The sequence below is a fragment of the Sinohyriopsis cumingii genome, chromosome 1 (genome assembly GCF_028554795.1).
Source record: "Sinohyriopsis cumingii isolate HCF-2022 chromosome 1, ASM2855479v2, whole genome shotgun sequence".
NCBI lineage: Eukaryota > Metazoa > Mollusca > Bivalvia > Unionida > Unionidae > Sinohyriopsis > Sinohyriopsis cumingii.
In genome coordinates, this window is record NC_142961.1 from 163,991,183 (window position 1) to 164,005,028 (window position 13,846).

The following is a 13,846-nucleotide window of genomic DNA, read 5'->3' on the forward strand; positions in this document are numbered from 1 at the left end:
TCTCCGCGACACCTGGTAGATCTCCTTGCATTTGAAGAAAGTGTTGGTCACACATAGGCTGTGGGAGCAGCACATCTCCAGCAGTCGCTGACCATTCTCGTTGATCTTGCCCCTTCTGTAAAAGCCGAGACAGGTGGACCAGGCCTCATGGTCAGCTCCCACTCTAGCACTGAAGTCTCCTAGTAAGTAAAGGCTTTCATTGCTGGGTATACTGGATATTGCCTGATCCAGAGCCTCATAAAACTTGTCTTTCTCCTTGTAGGTGGAGCAGAGGGTTGGGGCGTACACGCTGAAGATGCTGACCGGGCCTAAGGATGTTGACAGCCTGAGGGCAAGGATTCTCTCAGTACCTGATGATGGAGGTTCAATGAAGGCAATTAGTGTGTTCTTGACGGCAAAGCCTACACCATGCTGCCTAGGTTCATCCGAGGGCTTCCCCTGCCAAAAGAATGTGTAATTGGCTTCCCTGATGGTGCCGCTGTCAGCCAGTCGGGTCTCCTGGAGGCAGGCAATGTCGATGTTCAGTCGGGAGAGTTCAAATGTCAATGACGGCAGTCTTCCATGCATCGTCGATATGCTGTAGATCAGCAGTCAATCCAGGACACATGGTCCTGATGTTCCAGGTTGCAAAACAAAGAGTTGGAGTCTTATTTCTTCTTTTAGTCTTTCCTGGTGCGGAGTTTTGTGGCCCACTTGTCGAGATGGTTCTCTAAGTTCCACGCACCCAGTGAAGCAGGCAGGCCATGGCGGGCAGCACCTTACTGACTGTGGGCTGCCCTGCTTGAGGCAGGCGGTAGCCGTCCAGTGAGACCTGGTGATCTCCCCCACCGTCAGAAGTAACCCCTGGCGCCAAGCTCTACGCCAATTGAGCTCTGACTTAGAACCGGTAAACTGCTACTTCTCGTGTTGTGCCAACGCCATACAACGACGCTGGAGTGTCCTCTCGAGTGGCTGAACCTTTGCAACAGTATACAGACAGCTGCTGACACCGGGGATATAAGAGGAATGTATGAGGGTATCAAAAAGGTGACAGGCCCCCCCCAGCTACAGGACCGCCCCCCTCAAGTCCAAGACAGGCGAAGTCATCACAGACCAAGGGAAACAACTGCAGTGATGGGTTGAGCACTATCTCGAGCTATATGCAACCCAAAACAATGTCACTGGAACTGCCCTGGACGCCATTCCAGACCTGCCTGTCATGGAGCAGCTAGACACACAGCCCACCCTGGAAGAGCTCGGAAAAGCCATTGATTGCCTTGCCTGTGGGAAGGCTCCTGGAAGCGACAGCATTCCACCTGAAGTTCTCAAGAGCGGAAAACCAGCACCGCTCCAGCCCCTACTCACACTCCTCTGCCTTTGCTGGGAACAGGGATACATCCCACAGGACATACGTGACGCCAACATCGTCACTTTGTACAAAAACAATGGAGACCGTAGTGACTGCAACAACTATTGGGGCATCTCCCTCCTCAGCATCGTCGGAAAGGCTTTCGCCCATGTTGCCTTGGCACGTTTGCAGATCCTAGCCTCCCATGTCTACCCAAAGTCCCAGTGTGGATTTCGAGCCGGCAGGTCAACTGTAGACATGATCTTCTCACTACGTCAGCTGCAGGAGAAGTGTCGTGAGCAGCAGATGCCCCTCTACATTGCCTTCATGCCTTCATAGACCTGACAAAGGCATCTGACCTGGTTAGTCGGAGTGGACTCTTCAGACTCCTGCAGATTATTGGCTGCCCCCCACGTCTGCTTGCTGTCATTATGTTGTTCCATGAGAACATGCACAGCACAGTGTGCTTCAATGGTGCAACATCTGAGGCATTCCCAGTCATGAGTGGAGTCAAATAAGGCTGTGTCCTTGCGCCGACGCTCTTTGCCATCTTCTTCTCCATGCTTCTCCAGTACGCATTCAAGGATTGCAGCAAGGGAGTGTACATCCATACCAGGGCTGACAGCAAGCTGTTCAACATCACCTGTCTCATGCTAAGACTAAAGTCACAGAGGTACTCATCCGTGAATTGCTCTTCGCTGACGATGCAGCCTTGACATCACACATGGAAGATGGACTGCAGCAGCTGGTATGCCGCCTCTCCCATGCTTGTAAGGAATTTGGTCTGACCATCAGTTTGAAGAAAACGAACGTCATGGCGCAGGACACAGACTCCCCTCCCTCTGTCACCATCGATGGGTACAACTTAGAAGTTGTCGAGAACTTCACATACCTCGGGTCTAACATCTCCAGCTCACTCTCCATTGATTCTGAGGTGAACAGCAGGATTGCCAAGGCAGCAGCAGTGATGGCCAGACTTAACCAGAGAGTCTGGAACAACCCCTACCTCACAGAGAAGACCAAACTGCGTGTCTACCAAGCCTGCATACTCAGCTCACTTCTCTACAGCAGCAAAACATGGACAACCTATGCAAGACACGAGAGGAAACTCAACAGCTTCCACCTGAGATGTCTGTGGCGCATTCTGCACATCCAGTGGCAGGACAAAGTACCCAACACAGAGGTTCTAGAACGCGCCAACATGAACAGCATGTTCTCCATTCTCAGCGAGAGGTGCCTTCGCTGGCTTGGTCATGTCAAGAGAATGGACCCAGGTCGCATTCCCAAGGACCTGTTATATGGGGAGTTAGCAGAAGGTGCACGACCAACTGGACGACCACATCTGCGCTACAAAGATGTTTGCAAGAAGGATATGAAGACAGCAAACATCAATGTCAACGACTGAGAGAGCTGTGCAAACAACCGTTCCAGCTGGCGTCTAGCTGTCAGGCAGGGAGTTCAAAACGCAGAGGAAGAGAGAAGAATAAAACAGGCTGAAAAGAGAGCTAGAAAGAAGGATAAACAAAAGCTTACTTTGGAGCTACGCCATCGTCTCCCGTAGACGGACGGATGCCAAGAACAAGAAGCATGAATATACATTTAATTATAGACTTATGTAAGGTTTTATAGGAATATCATCAATGTACATTTAATTATATACTTATGAAAGGTTTTACAGGCAATACATGAATATACATTTAATTATATACATGTACTTATGTAAGGTTTTATAGGCAAATGCATGAATATACATTTAATTATATACTTATGTAAGGTTTTTTATAGGCAAATGCATGAATATACATTTAATTATATACTTATGAAAGGTTTTACAGGCAATACATGAATATAAATTTAATTATATACTTATGTAAGGTTTTATAGGCCAATGCATGAATATACATTTAATTATATACTTATGTAAGGTTTTTTATAGGAAAATCATGTATATACATTTAATTATATACTTATGAAAGGTTTTACAGGCAAATGTATGAATATACATTTAATTATATACTTATGTAAGGTTTTATAAGAAAATCATGAATGTACATTTAATTATATACTTATGTAAGGTTTTACAGGAAAATGCATGAATACATATTTAATTATATACTTATGTAAGGTTTTTATAGGTAAATGTATGAATATACATTTAATTATATACTTATGTAAGGTTTTATAGGAAAATCATGAATATACATTTAATTATATACTTATGTAAGGTTTTAAAGGAAAATCATGAATGTACATTTAATTATATATTTATGAAATGTTTTACAGGCAAATGCATGAATAAATATTTAATTATATACTTATGTAAGGTTTTACAGGCAAATGCATGAATATACATTTAATTATATAATTATGTAAGGTTTTATAGGAAAATCATAAATATACATTATATACTTATGTAAGGTTTTATAGGAAAATGCATAAATACACATTTCATTATATACTTCTGTCAGGTTTTATAGGAAAATCATGAATATACATTTAATTATATACTTATGAAAGGTTTTACAGGCAAATGCATGAATACATTTTTAATTATATACTTATGTAAGGTTTTATAGGAAAATGTATGAATACACATTTAATTATATACTTATGTAAGGTTTTATAGGAAAATCATGAATGTACATTTAATTATTAACTTATGAAAGGTTTTACAGGCAAATCTATGAATATACATTTAATTATATACTTATGTAAGGTTTTATAGGAAATTCATGAATGTACATTTAATTATATACTTATGTAAGGTTTTACAGGCAAATGCATGAATATACATTTAATTATATACTTATGTAAGGTTTTTTAGGAAAATCATGAATGTACATTTAATTATATATATATGAAAGGTTTTACAGGCAAATACATGAATACATATTTAATTATATACTTATGTAAGGTTTTTATAGGTAAATGTATGAATATACATTTAATTATATACTTATGAAAGGTTTTATAGGAAAATCATGAATGTACATTTAATTATATACTTATGTAAGGTTTTACAGGCAATACATGAATATACATTTAATTATATACTTATGTAAGGTTTTATAGGAAAATCATGAATACACATTTAATTATATACTTACTTAAGGTTTTATAGGTAAATCATGAATGTACATTTAATTATATACTTATGTAAGGTTTTACAGGCAAATGTATGAATATACATTTAATTATATACTTATGAAAGGTTTTACAGGCAAATGCATGAATACATATTTAATTATATACTTATGTAAGGTTTTATAAGCAAATGTATGAATATACATTTAATTATATACTTATGTAAGGTTTTATAGGAAAATCATGAATGTACATTTAATTATATACTTATGTAAGGTTTTATAGGCAAATGTATGAATATACATTTAATTATATACTTATGTAAGGTTTTATAGGCAAATGTATGAATATACATTTAATTATATACTTATGTAAGGTTTTATAGGAAAATCATGAATGTACATTTAATTATATACTTATGTAAGGTTTTATAGGCAAATGTATGAATATACATTTAATTATATACTTATGTAAGGTTTTATAGGAAAATGCATGAATGTACATTTAATTATATACTTATGTAAGGTTTTACAGGCAAATGCATGAATACATATTTAAGTATATACTTATGTAAGGTTTTACAGGCAAATGCACGAATATACAGTTAATTATATACTTAGGATGACTGCTTGTACAATGAAAGAGCCTTTCCTTTTTGTAAAGTTGATAATGTTACACAAGTAGGGGTCCAACCAACCACAAAAAAATATATAGGCTGATGTACATTTTCTAGTGCTACACTCAATGAAATATTTCTCCCCATGCAGAGGAGGCATTAGGAGTACATGAGGCCTAGGGCCGACCATGACTGCGCGGGGCCATAGTATCACTATCTCGATTGGTATGCTACTGAAAACACTGATTATGTCTAGACTCAATCAACTTTCGCAATTTGGCGCACGAATTTACTTTTTTCATTATTCATTTTAAAAAATCCTGTTTGTGGACAATGGGTTTTTTAATCGAAATAACATGATGACAATGCCTTTGGCCTAATAAACTGATTATTATCGTCATTTTGCAAATAACATGAAGACACGAATTAGGAACAATAATTTGCTTACTTGCAAGTGTACTCTGTGTGCGTTACGTGCAGCCTGTATCAGTGTTTCCAATTTACCGGAGAACATAGCTTGACCAACTCATAAGGATGACCTTAGGCCTGAAGCGTGGGGCCCCCTCAAGAGCGGGTTGCCCCACTTGCCACCCCCAAATGCTGTTCATGTCCCCATGTATGGGTCATTATAGAAAAATACTGGAAACATGAACAGTCCATAGAGAAATACCTGACTGGGTGTTTAAAAATTCATCAAATTTGGACCAGTTAAAAATGACAGTATCATCAGACATGTTGTGTAAAGTGTATGTTGCACATTTCTTCATTATGACACAATTATTAAGTTCATACTGCCTGCAGGTTGCAAAATAGTATAATTCCCAAAGTGTCTTATACTTTTCATTTGACTTTATAATTTTCTCTGACACCAATGTTCTTGTAATTATTAAAACTGTATAAATAAAACTTGAATTCTGTATTGTTCCATAAGAGACAGAAGTTGCTATCATGTTCTATCATGTCTGACGTTTCCCAGAGTTCACAGACTTATGACACAATGAGGTAAAAGGTGACATATCAATGATGTAATAAAGCAGACATACTACTGCATCGACCTTATCTATACAGGTGCATGTAGCTGCTTCACCACCAGGTAATTGAGTACATCAGTCATTATGCCCAAGAAATGTCCTGCTATATTTGTCGTGTCTTTTGCTATTAGACTCAAAAGTGATTAAAAATGGACACATGCACTCCAAGAAAGTCTGAAATGAACATGATCTTTTAATTTTTATATATTTTTTATATCCTAAATCGATACTTGTTTTGTGTATCAGTTACTGAATCAAGGTCCATTATATTTCAAATCATCCAACTGAAAGCTAAATTGTTGCAGCTCTTTAATGACCATGTCTTTCTTGAATGGTCCTTGATAAATCAATGGTACAGTCTCAAGTAGAGCCACCTGACTCCATAAATCAATGGTAAAGTCTGAAGTTTAATGCCACTTTTCAGTACAATCTAGGGCATAAATGGTGCTCAGGATTTTGGTGAAGGAAGAACCTATGAGCCACAGGAAACTATTGGCAGGCTTTTCTCTCAAGTACCCATGTTGGTTGAGCTAAAACTAAAATCCAAGCAGAGGTGAGGTGAGTTAAGTGACCTGTAAAGGCTGACATGTAAAGATTGACCTGTAATGGTGAGTGCTTTAGACCACTCTGCCACCTGGCTACTAAGGTGGCTATACTGGATAACAGATTGGCATCATTTCTAATAATAACCAACTACATGTCATGTGAAGTGTTCTGGTGAAGACCCCATGTTGATACAAAGTGTGAAGACCCATGCTGACACAAGGTGTTCTGGTGAAGACCCCATGTTGATACAATGTTCCATTCATCAGCAGTAGCAACAACAAGATTTTCAAGTGACTGCTGTGGCAGCCATATTTGGAAAGAGATCAACACAATTTTTATACAGGATCAACTAAACATCCTAAGAAGTGTTATGGTGATACTACATTTTAACATGATCATCCAGTAAGAAGTGATAATAATATTTTCAAGCAGCTGGTATGTCGTCTTATTGGATTTTGTAGCTGCACCATTTTCACTTTGGACCAAGTAGAAGAAGTCTTCTGGTAAAACCCCATGTCAATGTCTTTCCATTCATGAGTATTAATGACAAGATTTTCAAGATGGCTTCCAGATATTTAATGAAAACCCCATGCTGATATGACCATCCATTCAGGGAGAGTAGCAAAGAAAAGATTTTCAAATATCCGCTTCATCAGCCATATTGGATGTCCAAGCAGCACAATTTTCATTTAGAATCAACTAGACCAAGGAATGAAAGTGTGTCAAGTTTCATGACAATCCTCTAAATAGTTTAGGAGAAATAGTGATCACAAGTTCGTTCTACCAGACAGACATTTGATAACAGAAGAGAGACAACAAGCTATCTGAAGAAGGGACCTTGCCAAATAGGAGATATGGCAGCACTCAAGTAATTCAATAAGTTGGCACTGTGAACCTATGCATGAAAGTAGTTAAAAAATTACTGTTTTGTCTTTTGTGATGTGGCAAAATGAATGCAAGGAAAAAAACTTACCTATGGTGGAAATGTGACTTTCCATGAATTCATCATTGGAAAACCTACAAAGCAGACATGTTTTGCCAACACCAGTCTCTCCAACTAACAACAGTCTAACAAGCGAGTCATAGCGTTTTGACGTCATCCTCAGAAAACTGACACAATATCTTGACACTAATCAATCATGAGCAATCTACATGTTACATCTGTGAATTTTTCATGGGAAGTTACATAGGGATGGCATTGTGGAACCAGATCATCAATTTCCATGTGTGCCTAAAATGAAAGAGATTGAATTAAATGTGATTACACTATATATATATATATATATATATATATATATATATATATATATATATATATATATATATATATATATATATATATATATATATGCACACACACACACACATACATACATACATACATACACACAGTACAGACATATATTACTCAACATATGTATACAAATCTGTCCTCCAGTATATCTCATCTGTGTATAATGGAGTACATGTAGTCAAAAAGACAATCATTTATACATGTCTATTAAGAGATACATATCAGTACACAGACATACAGATAGTTATATATATTTAATTACTGACAGAGACATACGTATACTAACACATAATTATTGACAGAGACATACATATAATAGCATATGTAATTATTGACAGATAACACTATAATAACATGTAATTATTGACAGAGACATACAGATAACAATATATAACTATTGACTGAGATATACATATATTAACACAGGCAACTGATGACAGAGATATGCAGATAACAATACATATGCAACTATTGATAGATACATACCAATAACAATACATATGTAATTATGAACAGAGTGTGTGTGTCATTTGGATTTTTAATGTATTGTTAACAATTTTTCCATCACATCACTATGATGTCTGTAGTGTTGCAGTTTATAGTGATGTCTAGCACTGGGGCATCATGCCACAGACATGTAGCATCATGTCCCACCCAGTCACATTATCCTGACACTAGGCTGACCAGTCCTAACACTAACCTCTTAATGCTGAGTGTCAAGCAAGGCGGCTGCTAGTACCATTTTTATAAGTCTTTGGTATGACTTGGCTAGGTTCAAACCTGCGACCTCCAGCATCCAAGGTAGACCCCTAACCACTTAGGCCACCAGAGGGGTCCAGAATGACTTGTCTTAGCTTCATAATGATTCGACAAATGAATAAATAAAATCCATGAAGGGGTTTAATAAATAAAAGGACAGAGACATACAGATAACAATGCATATGTAATTACTGACAGAGATATAACTATTTTGACTAAAGCATTAACATTTAAAAATGTTTCCTTTGTGCAAAATATAATATGAACTGTGAATTGAGGAAATATGAATCTTCTGTAAATTCGCACACACACACACACCAAATGCACAAATCAAAAATTCATTGGACACATGTTGAGAAAGGTCTAGTAAAATGGCATATCAAAATATTCCTTCATCTACATCTGATAATAATGATTGAAAAGGCAACAAAACTTACATTAGAAGCAGGATCATGCAGTGGGTAAGATATTTATATGCCTGGCCAATTTATGAGCTATTACTACAGTGTACTCTCCATTCAAACAATGTTGTCCAGTAATAGGAAATGACTTCTTAACATTAAGTGTCAAAAAAACAATAAACTCAGATAACCCACCTAAATATACGCCCACGTACCACCATTATCCCAATGATGGAGAGGAGCCTATAGCCAAAAGAGTGCATACCACTTCCCCAAAATAGAGTGAGTACAAAACGCATTCATATCCAATGTTTCACAGTAATTCACTGAAAACTCTGATCCAAATAACTCTTATCATAAGAGTACCATGAATGGCACACTGTGTGTCAACTCAGTGTTTAAAAGTCCTCTATGATTACTGATAAACAAGTCTCAATAACCTTGATCTTTGGTCTAGGTATGCAATCTTGAACTAAACTTCCTGTGCAGAAATGTGTGTGTTTGTGTGTGTGGGGGATTTTTAATGTAGCTTTAACAATTTTTCAGTCATATCACTATGATATCTGCAGTGTGGCAGTTTATAGTGATGTCGAGCAATGGGGCATCATGCCATTGATATACTGCATCATAAGTTTATATAAAAAATATGAGTTCACGCGATTTATCGGGTTTTTCTCAACCACTTATTTGGGGCGTCAGAAATGTCTAGCATCAAATGTGAAATGCGTGTGTGTGTGTGTGTGTGTGTGTGTGTGATTTAGATTTTTTAACGTAGCTTTCACGATTTTTCAGTCATATCGCTACGATGTCTGCAGTATGACAGTTTATAGTGATGTCTACCACTGGGGCATCATGCCGCAGACATGTAGCATAATGTCCCACCCAGTCACATTATCCTGACACCCGGCCAACCAGTCGTAATACTAACCTCTAAAAGCTGAGCACCTAGTGATGCAGCTGTTAGTACCATTTTTATAAGTCTTTGGTATGACTCGGCCAGTGTTCGAAACTGCAACCTCCTGCATCCAAGGCCACTGCAGCTGTCCTGTGCAGAAACCAGTATTTTCTTAATAGACTTGCAATGACCATGACCTCTGACCCTTAGACCCCAGAATAATGAGGTTTCTCTATTACTAAGCACATAAACTATATTTCTTCTACAAGTCAAATTGACCTTGACCTATGACTGTCCATACCCCAAATCAACAGGATTCTTCCTCACCCCATGTGCAAGCCATATCTACAGATGATGGAAAGCTTGAGCGTTATTGTGCAGAAATGAAAGTAGCACCATATGGATGAATGGACAAAATCATAATACACTGACTCAAAGAATAAATAAAATCATGGGAGAAAGGTGATATGTCAATATACACATCTTTAGGGGATAACCATCATATCTATCAAGTTTCAATACAATCCACCAAATATTGCAGAACTAGTTGTGTTCAAAAGATTAACAGAGAAAAGGATGGATGGTTACTTGGTGTTCAAACAAGTTTAATAAAATAAACATACTTTATTTTCATAGACTACAAAGTGAAAATTCAAAAGAGACTTACAATACTGTGAATTAAATCCAATTAATCCTAAATATTTTATCACAAGTTGAACAGTAAGGAATGTTCCAAATGAATTCCAATAATCATGGATGTCCTCGTGAACTACAATAATCCATAATGTCTTTAAATGAATTCTCAATAATCCCAAAGTGTTTTTGTCCAAAAGGTCAATGAGCACTTTGTGATTCCAATGAATATATTTAATAAATTATTCTCTTCAAATTTTATCTGAACACAACTATAAGTGATTCCTAATTGATCATAAAATATGAATGAAAAATCTCTTTACCAAAACCCTATTTACACACATCTCACTTGACCTTACTATATATATCTGATTTAATTCATATGTATTTTAATTTAATTGTTTGTCAGTTTTAAATTTTTTTATTCTATTAATATGTTATTATAATGTGAGTTTGTTCACTGGAGATGATATTTATTTCAGAAAACTGTTTGACCTTGACTGTTAATTTGTAAACACCAGGTGTTGATCTACATTCTGACCTTGTTTCAGAACTTGTAGCTACCTTTGTAAACAAGTTCTATTTTATTTTAAAATGATTGGTTGTTTCCAAGGTCATGATGGGACTACATGGTAAACAATTTTTTTAATTATTATTTCTTGGAGTAGAATGATTGGTTGTCGTCAGGGTCATTTTTGGTGTATGTGACATAAACACGATCACGTGACCCCCCCCCCCTTTTGATTTTGCAATTCCAGTTTTTCCATTACGTGCATTTGTTAGTTTTAATGGAGATGCTTTGAGATAGATTTCTCAGTTTTGGGCTTTTCACACTGATGTCAAGTTATTTTGTTGTAGCCAGATTAATAGCTCTAATTTTCTTCAGATCTGTCGGATTTCAAAAGGATTAATTCTTTTTTTCCTGGATATATTTTGAGGAGTGCTCACAAAGAATATTTGGAAAGACACTGTTTACAAATTTAATTTGCATTTCCAACACCAGAGTGCCATTATTTGTACTTCTACAAGGAACTGTAGAGAAGCAAAGTACTGACTACAGCATAAGTCATCATAATCCATCTAGGATTTTCCACCAGGATTCGAACTTGAAATTATTAGAACATTTATTACTAGGACTTCTGCAATATAATTCATGGATTATTCCTAGATTATTTTTGGATTTGATTCTCGAAACTGTAAGTTCTTCTCTTTTTTTCATTTTTACAGAATTTTTCCAGGAAAATAAATTCTTTGTTAAATTTTTAAAAGCTTGTTGTTCTCACTCACTGTGTTACTGTTTATTTGAGCCTAAACATGTAAGAACCTGCAATGCAACTGATTTTCCAAAAACTAATGGAAAATTTCAATAATTTTAAACATGTTCACTTTTAGAACATTCTAAGCTCAAAAAACAAGTTTAGGTCTTGAACTCAAATTTTAGTCAATGTCTTAAAAAACATTACAGTAGTCAGGTAGGCAAAATGTCTCCCCTCAATCATGGACAAATGCCAAGCACACAATAACAAACATATATAACCCCTCCCCTCATAAAGAAAAAGAAAGATTTATATAATAACACTTTCTTTCTCATCTTAGTCAAATATGCATAAGATACTATAATAAATAAAATTACATAAAGAAGAGGCCTTATGAATGATACTCGGCTAAATTACACAAAACAAAAAAAATCAATATAGCACTTATAAACTTGTAAAAGTGCATCTGCGATCAGATTATCTTTTCCCTTGATGTGCCTAATATCAATGTTGTATTCCTGCAGCATCAAATACCTCAACAAAATCACTGATTTTTATTTTATTTTATTAATGAAAGGAAGGGGTTTGTAATCAATGAATACAATAACTGGGGATTGAGCTGAACTAAATATACTTCAAAATGTTGCAAAGCCAATATTAAAGACAAACATACCTACTTGATTGTGGAATAATTTCTCTGGTGCTTGTATTTTTTATTTTTATAGAAAACTAGCACACTGGATGATCCACATCATTTTTATCTTCTTAAATCAATACTCCACAAACCCCTACATCACTTGAATCAAAAGATTTTAAATAATTTACTGAAGTTTGGAGCTGAAAGAACCAGTGCACCTTTAAGTATGGCCATTAATTTGTCAAAAGATTCCTGACACTTGTCAAACCAATAAAGCTTGGATTCTTACTGGACAAATTTGTCAGATTTGGCAATTATAGAGAAATTTGAACAAAATGTCTGATATTACTCTATGATCATAAACTATGTAACAGAAAGAAAAAAAAATCCAACAAGTTTTGTAAAACTTAAAAAACAATTTAACTATCAAAGTTATAAATGAAAAGTATGAGATGAACTTAGAGCACTATCAAGTGAATCCAAACTAATCCTTATAAAGGTCTATAAAAGTCCTAAATGAACTTCAACAGATTTAACCTGACCTTGTCCCACAATGTCTTAAAAATGTAGTACATGCATAGCAAATCACTTTTACCTAAATTAATTGTCAGATCTGCATCAATGAGATGATCAAAGAATTTCTGAAGGGTTTCAAAGTATTGTTGTAAATGATGTCATCGATGTATGTAAAACAATTAACTAGATGAGATGTTATCATATTCAATGAAGGAGAATTTTTCGTACCAAATATCAACAATTTATATTGACCAAGTCCATCTGGAGATGCAAATGCTGAAATTTCTTTTGTTCTTTCTGTGAGTGACATTTTCCAAAATCTTTTTAAAAGGTTAAACTTGCTGACATATTTTGCATTTCCAATCTTCTCAATGCAGTCATTGGAAATAAATCCAGTTACTTTTACATGGTTCTATGAAATCATTTACCAGCATATACTGAATTTCTTTTTTCAAACATTTCAGCTTGGGATTCATTCAGTAAGAATGCTGTTTCACAGGTGTAAAATCTATGATATCAGCATCATGGTAGATTTTATTTGTTCAGGAAATAATAATTCATATCATATCTTAGCTGTTTTAGTTCACTCCTTTCCTGTGTTTGTAGAGGTGAAAGTTTCTGGTTCTAATTGCTTAATATTTCTGAATTCTGAAGATTGGTTAAATGAAAGTCACTAGTTAGATTGCATTCCATCATTTAAATTCTTGCTGTGTGGGACAACTAAATATTTGCTGCCTAATTAACTGGCCTATATTTATTTCTTAAACATATTTATATGACAAAGTTGTTTCTGTTTCCACCTCCCAGGAGTGTTAATGACATAATTTAAGTAATTTACTTTCTTTTCAATT

At 35.8% G+C, this 13,846-nt stretch overlaps 1 protein-coding gene across 3 annotated transcripts in view; it reads right to left on the bottom strand.

Moving 5' to 3' along the window:
• Window positions 1-13,846, bottom strand: part of LOC149808292 (ras-related protein Rab-10-like) — a 94,949-nt gene that overhangs the window by 68,326 nt on the left and 12,777 nt on the right. Inside the window, exons 1-2 of one of the 3 annotated variants that reach the window (XM_089975699.1) lie at window positions 9,254-9,456; window positions 7,578-7,835 (exon numbers count right to left, since the gene is read on the bottom strand). In XM_089975699.1, coding sequence (XP_089831825.1) covers window positions 7,578-7,704 — 127 coding nt within the window. In that variant the 5' untranslated portion in view covers window positions 7,705-7,835; window positions 9,254-9,456. Of the gene's footprint in view, window positions 1-7,577; window positions 7,836-9,094; window positions 9,182-9,253; window positions 9,457-13,846 lie in introns of those variants that run through there. The other 2 variants (XM_089975692.1, XM_089975686.1) reach the window with 2 other exon arrangements.